The sequence below is a fragment of the Papio anubis genome, chromosome 18, assembly GCF_008728515.1.
Source record: "Papio anubis isolate 15944 chromosome 18, Panubis1.0, whole genome shotgun sequence".
NCBI classification, from domain to species: domain Eukaryota; kingdom Metazoa; phylum Chordata; class Mammalia; order Primates; family Cercopithecidae; genus Papio; species Papio anubis.
Window position 1 is genome coordinate 846,774 of NC_044993.1, and position 22,877 is coordinate 869,650.

The 22,877-nt window shown below is 58.2% G+C and overlaps 1 protein-coding gene and 1 pseudogene across 1 annotated transcript in view; both read right to left on the reverse strand.

Moving 5' to 3' along the window:
• Positions 1–939: 939 nt before the first annotated feature.
• Positions 940–3,668, reverse strand: LOC101013332 (annotated as a pseudogene).
• Positions 3,669–7,884: 4,216 nt separating this feature from the next.
• The window catches only part of ACSF3 (acyl-CoA synthetase family member 3), a 69,123-nt gene continuing 54,130 nt past the window's right edge, over positions 7,885–22,877 (reverse strand). The window contains exons 11-13 of the mRNA XM_031658624.1: positions 12,706–16,097; positions 11,770–12,085; positions 7,885–8,426 (exon numbers count right to left, since the gene is read on the reverse strand). Coding sequence (XP_031514484.1) covers positions 15,980–16,097 — 118 coding nt within the window. The 3' untranslated portion in view covers positions 7,885–8,426; positions 11,770–12,085; positions 12,706–15,979. The remainder of the gene's footprint in view (positions 8,427–11,769; positions 12,086–12,705; positions 16,098–22,877) is intronic.

Sequence of the window (22,877 nt, forward strand, 5' to 3'; positions counted from 1 at the left end):
GGCCAAACACCTCCTCCATGGGATGTGGGGGTTTCTAAGGGAAAGGCTAAGCTGGGCCAAGTCCTGGGTGAGCCCCAAATGCAGGGCAGGGCCAGGGAGGCAGCAGGCTTGGCCACTGTGGGAGGGTGTGCTCCCTGGTTGGCTGGTCATCCTCCAGGGGCAGGTGCCCCAGCAAGGGACCCCGCTTCACGTGCTCCCAGGGCAGCAGGAAGGCCAGGAAACAGGAGCCTGGGTCCAGTCCCACCTCGGAGCCTTGGGCTGGAGGTTCTCCCCCCGGGCCTCAGTTTCCCCTTGTGTCAGAGGAAGGTGGCAGGGAAGGGCTGGATACCCTGAGTCTGGAGGTCCTGTACAGTGAGGGGCAGGGCTCCATTTTCGGCTGCAGGACCATCAGCCCTAGAAGAGCCCTCCTCTTTCCTATTGGATCCAGAGATGCCCAACCCTCCCTCTGCACCCCAAGCCTCCAGCGGGGACCCCACTCTGGGCATTCCCCTCCTTTTTCCAGAGTCTGCAGTCCTGGGCCTTCAGGACTCACCCCCATCACTCCTGCCCTCTGTCTTGCCCACCTCAACTCTCCAGCTCGGGGGACACGCCTCATGGGCATGGGGTGGGGGCAGGGCCAGCCGAGGTGTAGAGGGGGCTCCCTGGTCCACAGCCTCAGTTCCCTCCCTATTTCCTCTCCCCAGTATGAGGAACTGGGGGACAACAAACAGGGCCCTGGACCCCCCAGGAGCCCTGCTGCCTTGGATGTCCCAGAGGTGCCCCCACCCCCCAGCCCTGGGCTGCCCCTCCCGACGCCGCAGGCAGTGATCCAGAGTGGGCTGAGGAATTTCCAGCTTTCTCACGACAGATGCAGGCAGCTGCCAGTTTTCAGCTGAGACGCCTTGGTGTCTGCTCTGGAGTGATTCGGTAATCGCACAGTGCAATAACGGTGCTTGGCCCTCGATTATTAAATTGTATTTATGTAATTACAGTGTATAAATATAAATATACACGCACACCCCAGCCACTAAGGGGCAGGCGTGATGCGGGACGCTGGGGTTGAGCAAGGTGTGCCTGACAGGGGCCCTGTGGAGGCCCCAGGCTTAGGCCAGGTGCAGCTCCGTTACCAGAGAGGCAGTGGGGGCTGGAGGGCAGGGGTTAGCTGGTGTGAAGGCGGGTCCTACCCATGGTGCGGGGTGTGGAGGGCAGAGGGGAGACGTCCAGGGAATCTGGGTGGCACCGGACACCAAGGGAGGGGACCCTGGTGTGAGGAGGCTCTGGTCTTGGTCTGGCAGCTGTGTCCATTCTGGACCTGAGGGGGAGGGGCTCCGGGGGCTCTCTCTGCCGGCAGCAAGTGCTCCCTGAGGACCCCCTGGACAGGTGCCCCCGTCTGACAGGCAGGTCCTGAGGCTGGAGGAGGCTGGGGTGAGGAGGCAGACACAGGGGGGGCCTGGCCGGGAGCCTGGTATTGGCCATGGGCCATGCCCTTCCAACATTCTACTCTGGCCTGGAGGCTGCCAGGGTGCTGGGGTGAGGCCGACACCCAGTCCTGGGACTGTCAAGAGCACAGACCAACACATCTAGGCAGATGAAGGTCCCCACAGAGTGAGTGAGGGGTGGGGAGTGGATCTGGAAGGGCCACCAGCCCCCATGGTACCTGAACCCCACGGCCCCTGAGCCCCCCCGCCCCTGAACCCCCACGGCCCCTGAACCCCACGGCCCCTGAGCCCCCACGGCCCCTGAACCCCACGGCCCCTGAACCCCACGGCCCCTGAGCCCTCACCGCCCCTGAACCCCACGGCCCCTGAACCCCACGGCCCCTGAACCCCGCGGCCCCCTGAGCCCCCACGGGCCCTGAGCCCTGGCCTGAGTACCTGTGGCTGGCTCTGGGTAGTGGGCCCTACAGAGGCGCTTCCGCCCATAAGTTTCCTGTAAGCTTCTCCTGGGACAGGGGAGACGTGGCTGGATCTTGGGGAGTGGAGGAAGCCAGAAAGTGTCTGTAGCTGGGGCGATCCTGGACTCCACTGTGCTAGGGCTGCCTGGGCTCACGGGTGACGCTGCCCCCCCCGTTCAGGCCACCACCTGTCCCTGGCGGCCACAGAGGGTCAGTCCAGGTGGGCTCAGAGGAGCCCCCATCAGGTATGGGGGTGCTGTTTTTGTTCAGAAGTCCCTGACCCCCCCTGCAACACATATGAAAAGAATATTCGACAAGTGTGTTTAAAAAATCTTGGGCATTCAAAACACACGATAACCGGCTGGGCGCGGTGGCTCACGCCTGTAATCCCAGCACTTTGGGAGGCCGAGACGGGCGGATCACGAGGTCAGGAGATCGAGACCATCCTGGCTAACACGGTGAAACCCTGTCTCTACTAAAAATACAAAAAAAAAATTAGCCGGGCGAGGTGGCGGGCGCCTGTAGTCCCAGCTACTCTGGAGGCTGAGGCGGGAGAATGGCGTGAACCCGGGAGGCGGAGCTTGCAGTGAGCTGAGATCCGGCCACTGCACTCCAGCCTGGGTGACAGAGCGAGACTCCATCTCAAACAAACAAACAAACAAACAGCACACAAAAAACCCCACACAGATAGACAGACGGACATGCTGGACAGGAGGGGCTGCTGGTCGGCGGGGTGGTGCTGGCCCTCCTGAGGACCTGGGGGCAGCAGGTCCCTGGAGCCTGATGGTCAGTCCTGGCCCTACAGGGAGTTGGGCACGAAGGGGTCAGGGGGTGGCAGGCCTGGCCAGGCATCCCTCAGGCCCGTCCCTGAGCTGAGGAGGTGGGGTCCTGTCCTGCCCGGCCACCCTGACACTGATCTTGCGTCCCATCCCCCACAGTGACAGAGGAGCCGACCAGACAGTGGCTCAAGGTGCAGCTCGGCCCGACTCAGGGCTGGCGGGCTCAGGGCGGGCGGGTGACGCGGTGGCCCGTCACACCCGCCAGCCCCAGCAGGGGGCAGTGTGGCTCCAGGGACGCCAGCAGAGGCGGGTGGGGGAGGGGCAGCGGGCTCCTCTGATTGCCGGAGGGTCTTCAGGGCAGAGCAGGGAGGGAACGATGGGACCTTCCCTGCTTCCCTGTCCAAGCTGGACAGGCCTGCCCCCTCCAGGCCAGCCCAGCACCGTCACCCAGCGTGGACGCCTTGACTTCCACGCTGGAGCCCCAACCCGGGCAGGGATCAGGAAGGCCAGCGGCCAGGCATGCCCCAGGGGAGGGCTGCAGAGCGTGGTCCACGCCCACCTCCCTTCCCCTGGCCCCGAGCACTGGGAAGGGGGGTGCAGCTCACCTGAGGTCTCACCTGGCATTGGCCCCGAGGCCACCCCAGCCTCCCCGATGGCTGAGGCGAAGGTTCAAGGGCGGCCGGGCCAGCAGGGGCTCCTGAGGTCAGCCCAGGCCCCAGCAAGGCTGAGGCTGAGTGGGCAGGGCTGGCCACAGAGATGGGGACCTGGGACAGCACCGCCAGACAGCGGACGTCACCAGGCTCCTCCCGATGCTCAGGCTTTCACAGGGATCCATAAGCTGTAACGGCCCCCAGTCAGCACCCTCCAAAGACAGGCTGCGGCCGGGGCTGGCGCTGGAGCTGATGGCGGAGCAACCCACACCCCCCAAGGCCCCTAGAGTCCACAGCAGCCGGGTGTGGTGAAGCCTGACCATCCCCACGGGCAGTGCCGGAGCTCCCAGCCGCCTTGCGAGTCATGGGGTGGGGGCCTCATTTGGCTGAACCCCAGAAGGGCAAGTGGGGCATGGGTGGCCTTGTCCTGCCCCAGCCCAGAAAGCTGTGGTCCCGGAGAGAGTGGCTGTCCAGCCCCCACACCATGCGAAAGCCCCCCGCCCCAGCAAATCCACCCAAGGCAGACTCATCTCTACCCAGTTCCGGACGTCTGTCCTCTCCCCAGCTGCGTGGGTGTCTCTGTCCCCAGCAAATCCCACCCATGGCAGGTCCATCTCTACCCAGTTCCCGACGTCTGTCCTCTCCCCCGCTGCGTGGGTGCCTCTGTCCCTTCCTCAGTGCCCCAGGCCTCTGTCTCTGTCCTTCATCCCCATAACCCAACACTGTGACAGGAGGGAGGGTGGAGGAGGGGGGAAGAGGGAGCAGGAAGGGGCCGCAGAGGGGAAGAGGGGCCCCGTATGCTCTGGGGCCCTGGAAGGAAGGTCGTGTGATGGGGTCCTCTTGAACACACTGGGCCCGTGGTAGGGGTGGGCATGGGCAACATGGAGCAGGCCCCCCAAAACCCATCCTCCCCACTCAGCCACAGGCACTGACCACCCAGGACAGGGCAGTAAGAGCTGTGGGCTGCCCAGGGAGGGTGGGCAGGGGTGCTGCCCTTTGCAAGGACAGGAGCTCCTGGGTAGGGAGAAGGGTACGGGGTAGGGATGGGAGTTAGAGGGACTCTGGCTGCATCTGTAGCCCAGGGGGCTGCTGCCTGGCCTGCACTCCAGGTCTCTGTCTCATCCCCAATGTCCCCGAAGGTGGCCTGTGCCATGGGGCAGTGGCAGCCCCTGGCCACCCAGCCTGGCTTTTGGAGCTGGGTGGTGCCCAGACTGGAGGAGGCCGGGTGGGTGGCTCCTGACCACCATCTTACTGTTCCTACCATCCCATCTCCTGGGTGGAGGGCAGGGCTGCCTCAGGAGTTAGCAACTCTCAGTTCTGATTCCCGGACATGAAGAAACTTGGGGTAATGCCCCAGTTCTCAGAGAGGCCCTTTGAGCTTCCAGCCTAATCATCGGAAGAGCCCAGCATTGCCCTGGGTCATTCCACACCCTGCCCTTTGGGGGCACCAGCCAGGAGAGGATGGTCCCATCTTCAAGAAGCTTCTGGAACGATGGGCCGCCTGGCAGCAGGCGCTTCTGGGCCAGAGCTGGGTGGGAGGGAGGGCAGAGGTCAGGGGGCGTGTGCTGGACACTGAGGGCACCGAGTCCTCTCTGCTGCCTCCCTGCTCTTCCCAGCACAGCTGTGCTTGGCACCCCTGCAATCAGGGCAGAGAGGGAGGGGTTAGGGGTCACTGAGTCAGCCCAGGCAGCCCCACCCCTCCCCACCTCCTCCATCATCTTTCAATTAATATCAAGTGGACGGGAGATAAATTTGGGAGCAAAGAATCCCAAGCAGCCACATAAATCACAGTCATGACCATTCAGATTAAATCAGTCGCTGTAATAGAATCAATTTAGCTGATGCCGCGGGTCTCCCCACATTTAATCTCCGTCTCCAGCTGCTGATGGGAAAGGGGCTGTCCAGCAAGCCCTCCGGTGACCCTCCAGGCCTGGCCCACAGGCAGGGCTCTGCGGCCATCATGCTGGGAAGAAAGGCTGGGCCATCCTGGGGAAGCTACAGGGGATCAGAGCTCCAGGACCCAGCCATTCCTGTTATCCTCTTTCCCCAGACAGAGTGGACGTGGACCAGGGGAGGCCCAGAAAGAGGCCTGCACCCAGGACGGCTCAAAAACCATCGGACAGATCCGAAGCCTCCCCCAGGGCCAGGATTCCAGGCTGAGCAGCCATGCCCCAGGCAGGACTCAAGTCTGGGCAGCGGCCACAAGTCTAGGAGCAGCTGGATAACGTCCAGGGTGTTGGCATCAGGCAGGAGACCCGGCTGGACACAGGGCTGTCCGAGAGGCTGGGCCTGAACATAGATCTAGGCTCCCTGACAGCAGCTTCTGGCCTTCTTGCTCCCTGCAGAGGCCCTCACTCTTCCAGCCTCAACCTAGATCTCTCTCTGAATGTTGGGCCAGATGCACACCTGTCCTGGGGCCGGTGCCTCTCTCTCTTTTTTTTTTTTCTTTTGTTTGAGACGAAGTCACTCTTCGTTGCCCGGGCTGGAGCGCAGTGTGTGATCTCAGCTCACCACAACCTCCGCCTCCAGGATTCTCCGGCTGCAGCCTCCCGAGTAGCTGGGATTACAGGTGCCCACCACCACGCCCAGCTAATTTTTTTTTCAAATTTTTAGTAGAGACGGGGGTTTTGCCATGTTGGCCAGGCTGGTCTCGAACTCCTGACCTCAGGTGATCTGCCCGCCTCGGCCAAGTACAGACTTTTCATAACACAAACGCTGTGAGAGCTCATCACACACACAGACACTGACTAAGGCAACAACTAAAAGATACTGTTGGCTGGGTGTGAATTCCAGCTCCGCCTGTATAATCCCAGCTACTCGGCCAGACTGAGGCAGGAGAATCGCTTGAACCCAGGAGGCAGACTGTGAGTGACCGAGATCACACCATTGCACTCCAGCCTGGGCAACAAGAGTGGAAACTCAAGTCAAAAAAAAAAAAAACAACAAGGCGAGGCATGGTGGCTCAAGCCTGTAATCCCACTTTAGAGCCCAGACAGGCAGATCCGCGAGGTCAGGAGATGGGAACCATCCTGGCAACATGGTGAAACCCGTCCTACTAAAAAAATACCGCGGCCCGAGGTAGCAGTGGCTCAAGTGCAATCCAGCACTTTGGGAGGCGGTAGGGTGGATCTAAGATCAGGAGGTCGAGACTATCCTGGCTAACATGGTGAAACCCGTCTCTACTAAAAATACAAAAAAAACTAGCTGCAGCGGTAGCGCCTGAATCTTCACTTAGGAGGCTGAAATGAGGGAGAATAAAGCGTGAACCTGGGAGGCCGGAGCTTGCAGTGAGCCGAGATCGCGCCACTGCACCTCAGCCTGGAACCTGAGTGAGACTCGTCTAAAATACAAAAACTAGCCGAGGCCCGAGGTGAGGTGGGCACCTGTAGTCCCAGCCTCTGGAGAAACTGAGGCAGGAGAATGGGGCGTGAACCAGGGCCAATGCGAGTGAGCTGAGATCCACGACCACTGCCTCCAGCCTGGGCAGCAGGCGAGACCAGTCTCAAAAAACAAAAGAAGAAAAAGAAAAAAGATGCTGAGACACTGTTTATTAAAATGAAGTCCCTTGAGACAAGAAGTTGAAAAATGTTAGTAAATTTAACTAATGACTATAAAACAAAGCCTAGTAAACAAACAAAACTGAAACCGGAAAGCCTCCCCTCCCAAGATGGCGGGGAGGACTCTGCGGGTGCCCGGAGGAGGTCACTGCCTGTCATGGCCTTGGGGGATCCATGGGGTGAAAAGCTATAAACTTGGTTGGAAAAAAACCCTGCAGATCTTATAGCATTTAAAAACATTAAAGGCCAGCTGGGCGCGGTGGTGGGCGCCTGTAGTCCCAGCTACTCGGGAGGCTGAGGCAGGAGAATGGCGTGAACTTGGGAGATGGAGGTTGCAGTGAGCCGAGATGGCGCCACTGCACTCCAGCCTGGGCCGCAGAGCGAGACTCCGTCTCAAAAAAAAAAAAAAGAAAAAGAAAAGAAAATTAGCCAGGCATGGTGGCACATGCCTGTGGTCCCAGCTACTCAGGAAGCTGAGGCAGGAGGATTGCCTGAACTGGCGAGGCGGAGGTTGCAGTGAGCCGAGATGGTGTCACCGCATTCTGGCCTGGGCGACAGCGAGACTCAGTCTCAAAACAAACAAACAAACAAACAAAAACGAAAAAAGAGAGAGTAAATGGCTGGGAACAGCTCAGACCGTGCTGTGGAGGAGGCAGGAGTGGGTGCCCCCCCCTGCCGAACATCCAGGCCTCGGGGGAAGCTACGGGAGGTGGGATGGAGCCCAGTGCAGCCTGGAGACAGGGTCTTGGGCCAGGCAGAGTCTGGAGCAGGGAGCGCCGGGGCCACAGGGGCAGCGGGGTGGGGAGAGGTGGGTGGCTCCGTGAACGGCGCTGGGAAAATCAGTAATTCCACATGGGAAAAATCAGGGCTGTACTTCCCACCACACACAAATGCATTTCCAATGAATTAACGGCTTCAGTGAGAAAAGCAAAGCTTGTAACTTTTAGAAGAGCATATGTGAAAACATATTGAAGAGCTTTGAGTAAGAAAGGGTTTTTAAGGACAAGACCCCAAAAAACTCAAACTATAAGAAAGAAGAGATTAATGCATTTGAATACATTAAAATTTAACAATTCTGCACATGCTTTAACAAACGAAGCCAAAGGCCACTCACGTAACCAACGTATAATCACGAAAAATACCCACCAGCCCAACAGGAAATGGGCAAAGAACTGAAACAGGCGACTTGCAGGAAAATCAAATGGCCCAGAAACATATTCGAGATGTTCCACCTAACTCGTAACCAGGGAAATGCAAATTACAATAAGAAGATTCCACATCACACTCAGCACCGTGGTGAAAACTCAACGTCTCCCATCGGGATGTTGGCCCGTTGGTGAGATGGGGTGTCTCACACCCGCTGTGCACAGCCTCCTTGGAAGGCAGCAGGCAAACTCGAGGAAGTGGAAGACATCTGGGCCTACGATCCAGTGATTCCACTCGCAGGAATATCTTCTGGAGAAATTGTTCCACTCGGCAAAAGAGGCTGCACTTGCAGCCGACTGCAGCTTTGCTCTTGGAGGGGAGGGTCCAATGACTGGGGTCAGTGCACACCCCACAGAGTGACCTGAGGACAACCAGAGCAAGGCGGTCAACACAGGGGACAGCAAAGCCCTACATGAGCCAAAAACGTCCTCACGGAGGAGCCTGCGCTCTGTGGGCCACACATGCCAGCACTGAAACCTAAACCCACGACATCACTCAGGCATCGGGGCTGGGGAAGGCGTCCACCTGGTAACAGAGCCCAGAGGCTTAGGAGGCCAGAGGGCTCAGACTCCATGAACCTGGGCCGGGAAGTACATGGGGTTGGTTGGCCATAATCTTCTGTCTTCTGTCCTCAATATTTAAAATTTTTTTTATTTAAAAAATGTTCTTAATCCACATTAGTAGATTTCACTATCCTGGGGACAGCAGAAGCGGGAGGGGGACCCGTGGGCTTCCGTGAAGACGGGGAGGAGCTGCGTGGACTCCGCCCGCCGATTAGAAAGCGTGGGTCCCGGGCCTGGGCCCACCTCCCCAAGCTCAGCCTGGGGCCAGCTCTGCCGGCTCCCAACCGGCCGTTGAGGCTGCTCTGATCCTGCTGTGGCTGTCACGGATGCTGGGCCCAGGGCGGCCGCACCTGGAGTGTGGCTCTGAGGCCAGATCTGTGTTGTTTGTGGACATTTATGTGTCTGTGTGTGTGTGCTGTGAGCATATGTGCACACCCGTCAGCGTGTGTGTGTGTGCCCAGCGGGCAGCCCATTCAGCTGGTGTGGGGTGTCGTCTTTTTTCTAGCTAAGACGCGGCTCTTCCCCATTGGGATGGGAATATGGGCACGCGGCTGATGCATTAAAGGCACCACGTGCTGCTGGCGTTGCCGCTGTCTTAATGGGCTTCGCTGCGCGGCAGGGCAGGGCTGGCAGGTGGTAATGAAGGAGACTGATGACTCCGTGGCTACAGTAACTGAATGGTTGTGAGTGTCTGGTCAGACTGTCAATGGGGGGCATGCTCTGCGAGCCAATGACGATAGGCTGCCTGGGTGGGCACAGAGAGGACTGAGGGTGTGGCGTCTCCCTCCTCTGCAATGCCAGGGTGTGCAGGTGCACCCATGTGTATCTATGTGTATGTGACGGCTGCACACACGCTTGCTGATGTGGACTCACACGCACCCCCGTGTCCCAGGGAGATGGGGCAGGGCCCACAGGGGAACGAAGCTGGGATGGGCACCACCAGAGAGGCTGAATTGCACAGGGGTGGACACAGAACGGAGGCAGCGGCTGGCCCAGGACAGTCAGGGCCTGGCTGGCACAGCTTGGGGTCCTGTGCCCACCCTGTGCTCCTAAGGCCCTGGGTCAGCCTGGGAGCACCCTGGGTTCTGAGGATGCGCTCACTGGCCTGCAGGCACCAAGCTCCACCCGTCCCAGCCTGGACAGGGCCCTGGGGAGCCCACTGGTCAGGGACTGAGGGGACCCCTCTGCTGAGCCTCTCATGCTGAGCGGCCTCTGCGTGGCGCTCCCTCCCCATCCCTGGAGCTGGGCTAGGAACCTTCTGGAACATGCCTTCCACGGGACCCTCTCATGCCCTTGCACGACTGCACCTTGTTCCTGTGCCACCAATGAGGACATGGGCTCTGAGCCACCGAGTGACCTGTTGGGGGCAGAGCTGGTGCCAGCTGTCCCAGCTTGAGGACTTGCCATAGCTTGGGACCCATGGAGGGAAGGTAGGGGGAGGTGCTGAGGGGATGAGGGGATGAAAGGCAGAGCTGGGCCTTGGGGCAAGGCCAGTGGCAGCACCGGGCTCCTGGACACAGCAGATGGCCCCAGGGAACTGGCCCTGCCCTGCCCTGCCCTAGAGACCCCTCTGTCTCCAAGTCCTCGTGGGCCTGGCTTCACGTCCCCAGCTCTTGCCGGGTGTGACGGGTGGGCATGGAGGGTGCCTCAGCCCAGCCCAGGGAGGACCAGCCACACGGCAGGAAGGCGGAGGGAGTGCCTAGAGCCAGCAGGGCGGCCACCAAGACCCCACACTGACGCAGGGACCGAGGCACCCGGGCCGGTTTCCAGGAGAGCCCGGCGCTGGCCCCTCCCTTACTCTTAGGGTTCCCGCCCAGGCAGGCTGGTGTGGGGACTGGGAACCAGCATGACCCAAGACAGGTCGCCTGCGTGTCCTCTCACATCCGATTCCACCAACACCAAGGTTCCTTCTGCAGGCTCCTGGGAAAATCCATTTTCCGACTCTTTGGGCTTCCGGAGGCGTTTCCTTGGCTGGGGGCCCCTCACAAAGCCAGCAGTGGCCGGCCAGTCCCCTCACGCTCACCTCTGCCACAGCTTCCCTCTTCCACTTAGCAGGATGGGGGTACCCTGTGCCCTTGCGGATCACCCAGGGCAGCCTCCCTGCTGAGGGAGCTGATGGACCGTCCACAGCTGCAGGTCCCCACTGCTGTGTGAACTCACAGGTCCCAGGGTGAGGAAGCAGGGGTCTTTGGGGCCGTCATTCTGCCGCCCACAGGTGGGAGCCTCCTCACAGGGCATCGGGCCTCAGTGGCAGCTGGGGAGCTGCAGGGACTGTGGGGTGCCCAGCAGGGCGGGCTCAGTACTGCCCGCAGGACCATCCTGCTGTTAGGGCGACTCAGCGGCTTGCAGCCTTCTCAGCTCAGTTCCTGTCAGCTGACTGGGACGGCCCTGCCCCGCCTGCGCTTGCCCTAGGAGCTGGGGGTCTCCATCCAGCAAGACTGCGAACGAGGCCACCCCGAGACCGGCTGCCACAGATCACATGCTGGCCCTGGCTGCTGGCTACGGCCAGGGGACACCCTCCTTGAGACTCCCAGGGTGAGGCTTAGCTCCTGAGGACCGAGTGGCCTCTGCATGGCGCTCCCTCCCCACCCCTCCGCCTCTCCAGATCTCCTGCCTGGCTCAACGCACGTCCATCCTGGGCCCTCCCAGCCTTACCTGGCCGAGCCATGGCCTTGCCCACCTGCCTGGGCCATTCCCTCCTGACCGGGTGCGATCTGCAGACAGTAATGTCAGCGTTGCATGGAGGAGCCGCGGCCGACGCCCACAGCACCTGCTATGTCCGTAAGCTGCACCCAGTCCAGCCTGGCTGCTCCTCGTGTGAGCCTGAGCTTGCAGGCCAGAGGAGACGACCTTGGGCTTTGGCCCCAAGCCTGTGAGTCACACCCCTGCCCTCAACTCACCTGCCTCAGCTGCTCTTGTGCAAAGCAGGCTGAGTGCGCTGACTTCCGCGGGTGTGAGAACCCTGGGAAGGCACTTGAAGGGTGTCAGAACCTGGCAGGTGCCTCCAGTGTGTGGGACAGTGTGCGCTGGGTGTGTGGGGACCTGCGGCAGCGCCCTCCGGCCACCTTCAGAGGGGCTGGTGCTCAGGGGGTGCCTGTCGGACCCGGGACCCGCCCCTTCCCCACACCCGCCTGTGGGGACCTGCGGGCTTTCTGCTCAGAGAGAGGCAGATCCATGGTCGTCCATCCTGTGACAACCACATGCTCCCAAGCCGTGCTCATGGCTGTACTCGTGGCTGTGCCGGCGGCTAGCAGGGGATGCCGTGGCCGTCGTGGGTGATGGATCAGGAGGTGCAATCACGGATGTTTATCCTCCAGTGACCTGGTCTCTCCTGTGGCTGCGGAGGAGATGCACGTGGGGTCAGATCGTTCGTATCGATCCATTTGGTGAGCTGCTCATTCTCCACGTCGTCGATGTTTTCACGCTTCCAGGCAGGAGAGCGGCTGCACTGACTGCTCTGTGGCCAGGGAGGAGGGGACAGAATCGGCTCCCAGGGCCCGCGGAGGCAGGCTCTGTGGGCCTGGGGGGAGTGGGAGTCCTCTTACTCAGGAAGGCTCTAGAAGGGCCACCAAGAGCAGCCGCACCAAGGACCTCGCGGTGAGAGCAGCCGAGCGAATCCTAACCTGATCAGACACAGTGTGAGGGGAGCCGGGGCCCCAGTGCAGCTGCCTTGGGCGACAGTGATCACAGGCCCGGCTGAGCCTGAAGATGAGGACGGGGGAGGGAGGGAGGGACTGGTGTGCACATAGGTGTCCATGTGCATGTATGTATGCAGGCATGTGTGTGAGAGACACATACATGTGACATGCAGGTGCGCGTGAGACACATACATGTGATATATGCAGGCATGTGAGACATACATGTGGTGTATGCAGACGTGTGAGATACATACATGTGATATGTTGAGCATGTGTTTGAGGCCACAGCCTGTGGGGTATGCAGGGTATGTGGCAGACACACATACATATGATACAGCCACGGCGTGTGTGAGACACACATACATATGATACATGCAGGCATGTGTGTGAGACACACATACATATGATACATGCAGGCGTGTGTGTGAGACATACGTACCTGTGGTCCACGCCCGTCTGCACACATCCCGTTACTGACGGTTAACTCAGTGGCCGGCGCACTCACCACCTTCTCACCAAGGCCGGCAACAAGCTGCTGTTCTGCACGAGGGCCTCCTCCCAGCCTCCCAGCAAACGAGGCCAGAAGCTTTGACACGAGGGTCTGGGAGTCACAGCTCCTCCAGGTCAGTGGTGCCCACAGCACTTACCACGCCGCCCACTGTCTCGCTCCATGCTGTGCCTGGCACTGCATGTGTCCTAAGGCTCCTGCTCCCAACCCTGGTGACACCGGGCCAGAGTCCAGGTGGGAGGGCGGTGTGGGGCATGTGTGTAGCCAGTCCCCATGGACAGGACTCCCGAAGGAACAAAGCCCCACTCCTTGGTCAGGGCCAGAAGGGCCCAGAGAGAGCAGCAGCTTCAGTTTACAGAGTAGGGAAACTGAGGCAGAGCAGGCTCAGGCCTTCTGTGTTGGGCCTGGACACCTGGGAGGAAGGCAGCCCCAAGGGCCGCTGCTGGGCGGGAACGTGGGCCCGGCTTGGCACTGCTCAGCTGCCTCAGGCCTATCCTGTCCCGGGGGGCGTCTACGCCTCAGTGGACCCACCAGCCTAATGCCTGGGCTGCTGGCCCGGGACCTATCTGTGGAACGAATGGAGGAAGCAGGAGCTGGGGCCATGGTCTCCCTGCCCGGGAAGCCGCAGGTGGAGGGAAGGCAGAGGGTGGCAGGGGTTTCACCCTGGCCCCTGATGAGGGAGGGGCAGGAAGGACAGGGTGGCAGCTACCACAGGCTGCATGTGGGACTTTGCTGGCAGCAGCAGGCACGGTGCCACAGCTTTGGGGACCAGCTGGTCTCCACGAGTCCCGCCATCCCCTGGTGCCTGAGAGAAGCTGGGCCACTCGCCTGGGAGCAGCTCCTGGCAGCACCTCCGTGTCTGGCTGGGGTCAGAGCTGGCTGACTTTTCAGATTCAAGCCAGCCTCCCCAGGAGGTCAAAGGCAGCAGGCACGCAGAGGCGGCTTCGGACCCGGCAGGTGGCAGCCCTGCTCCCAGGGCACCTGCTCCTGGGTCTAACTTGTGTGGCGTGGGCCGCCCAGCAAGGGGCAGGGTGTGCGGGGCAGGTGCTGCCAGCCATGTGGAACTTAGCTATCCTCGTGGGGCTCAGTCACGGTGACTTGGCAAACAGGGCCCCCTGCCTGTGTCTCCAGAGGCCAGGTCAGCACCAGAGACCAAGACGGGGAATAAACTGGGCTTTAATGGGGAGGGAGGAGCGGATGAGTTCCCTCCAGGATGAGCTTGTTCTCGGCTGGTGGAGCGGAGGGGAAACGGCCTGGCTGGGTGCTGGCGGACTGTGTGCACGAAGGCCGACCGACCTGGCACAGGAACCGGCTGGAGAGTCACTCGTGACTTTAGAACACGGCATTCAACCACATATCCTTGGAGCACCATATTCTGGTCAATAAGCTGGTCAGCGAGCCCCAGGCTTTCTGTAGCTTGTGGTATTGTCAGGAGAAAGTCATCCTCATTATTTTGAAAGCATATGATCTATACTATTGGATAAAGCAAATGATTATGGAATCAAGTTTCAGGATTAAAGGAGAGAGATGCAAATGTAAAATTAGTGGAATTAAGTAAAAATCTTGCTATGTTAAATTTGACCCATTCCGCAACAGAAGGCATTTCCTTAGCTACTAGCAAGGCCTAGACACAAACGTTTGACCTGTGGTCTCTGAGTGCCGTTCCCTTGAGTCCAGGCCTCCGGCGGGAGGGCAGGGCCCCTTGCTTTGACTGTTCCCAGGGTCAGGCCAAGGGGATGCACAAGGCCACACGGTGAGGCAGGAGTTCAGGTGGAACAGGGCTGTGGACTGGGGTGCCCACCCGTCCTGGAAAACAGGGCTGGGATGCCGCTGTCTGGGATGCCTCAGACAAGCTTGGTGGGCAACATGCTTAAGTGGGCAAGGGCCCCAGGCCACGTCCACCTGTCCCCGAGGCACGTGAGCCCGAGATGGCGCTGGCCTCCTGCCCGGCACACTCGCTTCTGGCCACCCTTTCAGACATGCATTCCAGGGGCAGAATGTTCTGGGTAAGTTGAGGCCAGACACTGCTGGGCTGACTGTTACTTCCCAGAGGCTGTGGGAAGAGGCAGCCTATTCTTCTGAAAATTGTCCAGAAACTTCTGGATTCTGCACGTGGCCCCCGTGCATCTGAATTGACCCCGCTAAGTAAATGCAACGTGGGTGCACCCAACACTGACAGCACACGTTCCTGAGGTTTCTGCATCGGCCACGCCTGTGGGCTCTGGACCTGGGTCTGGGGAAAAGCTGGCGAGCCACAGACATGAGATGGGGGCCATGGGGCAGGTGGGGGTCTGGGTAGAGACGGTGATGGGAGGGAGGGTTCACTGGCTGAGGGGCGGTGTGGAGAAGGTCTGTGCGATGGGGGGTGAGGCAGGGTCACAGCAGAGCCGCTCCAGGCCGTCCGTCCACGCACTTTCTGTGACACACGCTGACGGACACACAGTAGTGAGCAGGGTGGCAAGTGTCCCCACAGCAGGAGCTGCCCTCCTCCGAGAGTGGCACCAGGAGACGCCCAGGACCCATGGGACAGGGCTGGTTCTGGGAGGTTTGTGGACCCTCAGCTTCTCCCAGGAGGCCCTCCGGGCGGCTGCCCAGACCTATGTGGACTGAGAGACACTGGCTCACGGGTGAGCCACAGGCACGGGCGGATGAGTCTGCCGCAGTCACAGGCCTGGGCACAGTGTGGGATGGCCCTCGTTTCCTCTGTGGAGTCTTTATTTCTTTTTTGGGAGACACCTCCGGGACCCGCCCTGGAGAGCCTGGCAACTGCAGGGCACTGTGGGGCGGGAGGTGCCTGAGCACGTGGGGCCGGCCGCGAGGTCGGTGGTGACCAGGCAGGGGTGGGCACGTGGGGCCAGCCGCGAGGTCAGTGGTGACCAGGCAGACGTGGGCACGTGGGGCCGGCCGTGAGGTCGGTGGTGACCAGGCAGATGTGGGCACGTGGGGCGGGCTGCGAGGTCGGCGGTGACCAGGCAGAGGTGACATCAGGGACGGTCTCCTTGAGCTGCAACAACTGGCCCAAGGCTGGGGACCTCACGTGGTGATTTCATCCCAAACAGTTTTTGTTCTACGTGACCTGATTTGGGGCATTCAGGCTTAAGGGAGGCCAGGTCTCGGACAGGCCCCCGCGGTGCTCGGTGTGAGGGAGACGTCTGCTGCTCCCTGCCAGACCTGCAGTCCGAGTGCCCAGCCCCTGGTGCGCGGGTCATGAGGGGTGGAAGCGTCTGATGAGTGCCTTCTTGTCAATCTTGCCCATCTGGTTCCGTGGGATCTCCTCCACCAGCACGAGCTCCGAGGGCACGGCGTACGGGGCCAGGACACCTCTGCAGAGACAAGCACAGCCTGAGACGCGTTGTCCCAACACTGCCCAGCGGTAGCTCAGGTGCCCAGCAGTGTGGACAGGTGCCCCTTGGACGCTGCAGCCTGGCCAGGCGCCTCGGCCATCCTGAGGCCTGGCATGCGTCCTGGGCAACCGCAGCTGTCTCTGCCCTAGCAGCCCAGGGTGGTGACTGCAGGAGGTGCCCAGCATGCCATTACCACGGGTACCACAGAAGTCACGGTGCATGCAGGCCTTGGGCGAGGGCACCCGAGGACAGGCCTGCACAGAGTGGCCTGTAGGGCAGAGGGACCCCCACACTGGGCCAGGCATTCCAAGACCCCGCACTGGAGCTGGAACGCCCCATGTCATTCTGTGGCCGGTTCCCCTTCCAGAGGAGGCATGTGGAAGGGGCTGGGGAGCGGGTGGGCAGGTGGGGCAGGGGCAGCCTGCCCTGCATGGGGTATTTGAGATGGGAGCAAATGCCCCACAGTCCTGCAGACACAAGCCCACGTGGCAAGAGGCCTCACAGACCCCCACACAGCAGGGACAGCCCCTAAGGCTTGACACCTCCACTCAGGGTCCCCCGTGCCCATGGCCAGAACTCGGTGGGTGGTGCCAGGGCAGTGGGCGGGGCTGATGCGGGTGGGTGGGGCCAGGGCGGTGCCAATGCAGATGAGCAGCCAAGGGCAGTAGGCAGGGACAAGGCGCTGGGATCGGAAGCTGAGACTGCAGTGGTGCTCGGTGCTCCTCCATTCACCATTAAAGAAAGAAGGAAAGGAAGGAATGAGATTAACCCCCAAAAGAGGGGACAGCTGTGTGGCCTCCGCCCACCCAGCAATACCCTGAAGGCAGCGGCCACACTCCAGTTGCAGGAAGGGCTGGTTCAGGGCGTCCAGGCTGACACTGAGACGTGTCAGAAACGAACTTGACGGCGATTGTTCAGGTTACTGTCCAGCGGAAAAGTCCAGAAACCAAGTGTCGTGGTTTCTTGACGCTTGTTGTGGAGAAAGCGTCGCCTGCCATCCAGACGTGGCCAGAGACCCAGCACAGGCCCCTGCCCACCTGCCCCTGCCCGTAGGCCTCTCGGGGCGGAGGTGCGAGTCGGCCCAGCCCAGTCCCTCCCTCCCCAGGGGCAAGTGGTTTGACGTTGGTGTCGCTGTCAACCTCGACCTCCACATTTCCAAATCGCTTTTTTCTTTTTTTCTCTTTTCTCTCTGGGATAGGATCTCACTGTTGCCTGGGCCGGAGTGCAGTGGTGCAGTCACAGCTCACCAAAGCCTGGACTTCCTGGGCTCAGAGGATCCTCCCAAAGTGCTACAGACATGTGTCACCACGCCCGGCTCCAATTTTCCTATCAAATTTATTTTGGCACGTACATATTTTATAGTTATATAAAACTATTATAGGTATTTAAATGGAGGTGTAATTTACACCCAGCTGTCCTATGTACAGTGTGGTGAGGGATGTGTAGAATTTTTTTTGTTTTGAGACAGAGTCTTGCTCTTGTCCCCCAGGCTGGACTGCAGTGGTGCAATCTCGGCTCACTGCACCTCCGTTTCCTGGGTTCAAGTGATTCTCCTGCCTCAGCCTCCTGAGTAGCTGGGATTACAGGCGCCCACCACCACGCCTGGCTAATTTTTGTCTTTTTAATAGAGACAGGGTTTCAACATGTTGGGCAGGATGGTCTCCAACTCCTGACCTCAGGTGATCTGCCCGCCTCGGCATCCCAAAGTGCTGGATTACAGGTGTGAGCACCACGCCTGGCCTGTGTAGGAATTTCTAAAGTTTTACTGAAGCAACTGCCCCCATCTAAGTAGCGCCCAGACTGAAAGGGAACATGGCCGGGTTCCCAGAAGCCCCTCTGCCTGTCTGAGCCACTCCCAACCTCCAGGTGTAACCAATGTCTTGACTTCTAAGAGCAGACAAACTCTGTGTTGAATGAGACTGGCTGGCAGTGGTGAGGGCGGACGCCCCTTCCTGGTCACAGGAGGAAAACGCCCAGCAGCTCGCCATTGAGCAGGATGTCACCTGGTGGCTTTTCAGAGGCTCCCTCATCAGGTTCAGGTATTTTCCTTCTTCTCCTAGTTTGTGAAGAGTTTTTGTTATAAAAGGGCTTTGGCATTTGCAAATGCTTTTTCTGTATCTATTGAAATAATATGATTTTTCTTCATTCTGTAAATATGGTGAATTACCAGTGGCTCACGCTTGTAATCCCAGGACTTTGGGAGGCTGAGGCGGGTGAATCACTTGAGGTCAGGAGTTTGAGACCAGCCTGGCCAACATGGCGAAACCTCATCTCTACTAAAAATACAAAAATTGGCTGTGCATGGTGGCACACACCTGTAATCCCAGCTGCTCAGGAGGCTGAGGCGGGAGAATCGCTTGAACCCCGGAGGCAAAGGTTGCAGTGAGTGGAGATCGCGCCACTGCACTCCAACTTCATTATTCATGAAAGAATCCATCTAAAATAAAATTGAATTACATGTTCAATTTTTGAAAATGAAAGTAACCCTCTATTCCTGGCAATACCGCGGTCGTAGCATTATTTGTCTTCTTGTACATTGCTAGATTTAACTTGCTTCTTGTTTATTTAGAATTGTATGTGTACCCATAAGAACACTGTTCTCTAACTTTCTTACCGTTGCTTAGCTAGTTTGTTAAGGAGTTGTGTGTGTACCCTCCGAAACACTGTTCTCTTTCTTACTACTAGATTTAACGCTTCTGCGGTTTGGCCCAAAAGAATTTGTATGCCGCCGAAACACTGTTCTCGCTTTATATTTTTGGAATTTCTTGTATGCGGTTTGTAGGTAGCCTTGTACCGCCGAAACACTGTTCCTTTCTCGTTGCCCAGCTGCGTGCATTGTAGGGTAGCCTTGCCGCGAAACACCTATTTCTCGCTGCCTTGCATTTAACGCTGCGTTTGGCCTTAAGAGTATGTATGCCCGCCGAAACACTATTTTCGCTTTTACTTACACTACCGTTGCCCCCAACTTCTTAGTTTGTATTGTAAAATTTGTATGTACCAAGAAACACTATTTCTCTACTTTTCTTACACGAATTTTAGATACTCAAACTGCAAAATTGTGGCCTTTCTCTACTGTGTCAAAACACCTTTATTAATGCATCTGAGTTTATACTATATGGTTTAGAAAATTTACAATATATTAAACACTTTTTGACTTCAAGCCTTTACTTTACAATTTAACAAAAACTTCAAAACTTCTTCAATCCCCAACTTTTAGTATTTGCATCAATGCCGTAGCCTTATACTTTTAAAAATTTGCTCCGTTTCGTCTGAACTGCTGGCTTCACTGGATTAAGCAGCCTGCAGCCTTCCACGCCGCCACACTGCCCAGCAGAGGCCGCAGGCCCCAGGCGAGGGACGCTTCCCCTTCCCTACCTGACATATTTACAGTACTGTTTTCTCTCTCACTGAACTCTTGGGGTCTTCTTTCAACCTGAAAACTCATGACCTTTGGTTTGGGGAAATTTGACTGTTAATTTCTTCCCTGGATATCTTCTTTTTGGAACTCCCATTAGACAGTTGGAATGTTTAAATTAATCCTCTAATTTACTTCCTCCTGCCTCCCTTCCTGTTCTTTTTTCTTTCATGGTGAACGGACAAGCACTGCAGTGTCAGCCTAAGCCAGGCACAGCAAGGACGACTCAGGGCTGCAGGGGAGGTAGCTGTGGGCCAAGTACAGCAAGTGGCCTGGAGAGCCAGGGCCTGGCTCCCAGGGCTCCACTGGGACATGGCGGAGTCCTGGGCTGTGTTCTGCAACCTAGTGGCCTTCCTGCCGGTCCTGCCCCTCACAGGCGGCTTCTCACTAGCGGGCCCTCAAGTGCCCTGCACATAGCTTCCTGTCTCAGGGTCTTCTCACAGCCACTGTCATAGCCCAGCCGTCTTGGATGAGAGCCTGACTTCAGAAGGCAGCACAGAGCAGACTGGCTGACTGGTGTCCCCTGTGCAGAGGGTAGCCCTGTCTGAGGAAAGCCAAGGGCTGAGGAGCATCGGGACTTCGGTTCCTGCAAACTTGGACCCTGAAACTCTCTAGCACTCTCTCAGCACCCGACACCTATCTTTTCTTCTCAAGGTAACTGTTTAATGAAAGCAGCAGCCGCTGCTGAGCGGCAGTGCTCCAGCTGTGTTGTGCAAACCCAGGCATGTGTGGTGCCCTGATGCTGCCCTGATGAGGCAAGGGTTCCTGTTGTCTGTGGAATCACAACGGACGAGCCAAAAATACCTTCAGTGCTCAGGAGAAGGCAAGTCAGGGTGGAGGCAGGGAGGGTGCGTCCAGAGAAGGAACAGAACAGAGACAAATGCTTGGTCTTAAATAATTTGCTGTAGGTGAGCTCTTCCTCCTCCTCCACCACGTGGGTCGTGCTGCCTCCCCTTCTCCTTTTGCCATGACTGTAAGTTTCCTGAGGCCTCCCCAGCCATGCTTCCTTATAGCCCCATGGAACTTCGAGGAGCCAATTAAACTATCTTTTCCTTATAAATTACAGCCTCCAGGTAGTTCACTTATGATAGCAACAGAGAGCAGTCAAACCTTGAATGAACAGGGGTGGCTCCCTGAGCCACCTTCAAGCCAAAACACAGCCTGAAACCGGCAGCCCGGAGTGAGAATTTCTATTCCTGTTTGCCCACTCTTTCTGACCGGTTCTTTCTGAATAATGCTTTTTAACCAACCAAAGGTTACCTTTTCCAGTGCTACACAGCTTGCCCCTCCCCATTCTGTGCCCAAAAAAGCCCTGGACCCAGCCACACCCAACTCTAGGTGGTTGAGCACCCTTGCATCCCCTCTCCACTGAGAGCTATTTCAGTGCTCAATAAAATTCTTCTCCACTCTCCTCACCCTTTGAATTGTCAGTATAACCTCATTCTTCTTGGACATGGGACACGGACTTGGGAACCAATGAATGCAGGTATAAGCTATAACACAGGTGGGCTGAGCCAGTGCATAAGCTAAGCATCGCCCAGTTGGTTGAGTGGGTGGGTGCCTCTGTGGCAGGCCCGGGTTGGGGGCGTTACCGGCCATGGAGGTCCCCTGCTGGCAAAGTGGCTCAGAAATATCCAGTGAGACTGGACTAATACAGAAAATTGGTACTGGGAAGTGAGGAACTGCTGTTAAGAGAGCTGAAAATGTGGAAGCAGCTTTGGAACTGGGTAACAGGCAGAGGTTGGAAGGATTTGGAGAGCTCAGAAGAAGACAGGAAGATGAGGGAAAGTTTGGAAATTCCTAGAAACTTGTTAAATTGTTGTGACCAAAATGCTAATAGTGATACGGACAATGAAGTCCAGGCTGAGGTGAATGGAGCCCCTTCTGGGTGTAGGGAGAGACTTCCCACTGCCCACAGAAGAAAGCCCAAGTCACACGTGCGTCTCCTGGGCCCGGACGCCTTTGCCCGGACGCCTTTGCCTGGCTGCCTTTGCCTGGCTGCCTTGGCCTGGACGTTCCTGGCAATCCTCCTTGCAACGGCCCCCTCTAGGCCGGGGCCCTTCAGGGTCCCTCCTGCTGCACACACAGGGCCCCTCTGCCCTGGTGCCCCTCGTCCACCTCCCCTGGCCAGTGTCTTGTCTGCAAGGCCTGGGCACCGCCACCCAAAGGGGCTGCCCCGCTGCTTCCCTCCCAGCCCTGAGCTTGCCCTTTGGAACATGTCAGGCTTTGTTCGAGTTTCTCAGTGCGGAGCAACCTCAGCTCCGAGGGTCACACCTCCCTGCCCATTCCCAAACTGTCCAGCGCCCGCCTCACCCGCCTTGCTGTGCCTTTGCCAAGGGGAAGAGTGGCTGGTTTTGTTCTTCCAGGCTGGGACGCTGCTATCAAGGGCTCAGGGGCATCGGAGCCAGGGTTTAAACAAAGTCTCAGCCAAGCAAGAGTGGGTCGGACACCGCGGGAGGAGGTCTGTCCTACGGCAGCGAGGGCGACTCAGAAGGTTCAGAGGGCTCCAGGGCAACTCGCAATCATTGTGAAATGCACGTCAAACAAGTTAAATAACCTTTACGTTTTATAACAACCTATTTATCAAAATGCATTGATTCTGGAATTGGAGTTGGCTGCCAATGGGCTGTGTATCTCCTCGGCCTGATGTGTGCATTAAAGGAGTTTTGTTCTGACAGATACAATGTAGCAATCAATAAACTCCTATTACCTGGATTTATGAGCTGCTTTTGAATTCGGTGCTATTTCATGTCTCTGCCTTCCACTGTAATTGAAAATACCCCAGCCGGGCGCCGTGGCTCAAGCCGTAATCCCAGCACTTGGGGAGGCCGAGACGGGCGGATCACGAGGTCAGGAGATCAGACCATCCTGGCTAACACGGTGAAACCCCGTCTCTACTAAAAAATACAAAAACTAGCCGGGCGAGGTGGCGCTCTGCAGTCCCAGCTACTGAGGCTGGAGGCAGGAGAATGGCATAAACCCGGAGGCGGAGCTTGCAGTGAGCTCCAGCCTGGGCGACAGAGCTTGTGACTGGCCTCAAAAAAAAAATCTCCCACACCAGATTTGAATTCTCTGGAAGTGTGGGTGGAGAGAGGTGCTGCAGTCCCCAGTCCCTCAGCGACCTTGTCTGTGGGCCTTTGAGGAAGCACTCCGGCCGGGTAACCCTGACCGCACGCAAGACAAGAACAACGCTCGTTCTGCTGTGCAGATCCGTCTCTCGAGCCTGGATCTGGAGTGACACCCAGCCCCCAAAGCCCCATCCCAGGAAACAGGGTGAAGAGAGGCCCAGAACTAGTCTGTCGGACTTTTAGCGCAATACGTAACTGAACCAGCTACAAATGGCA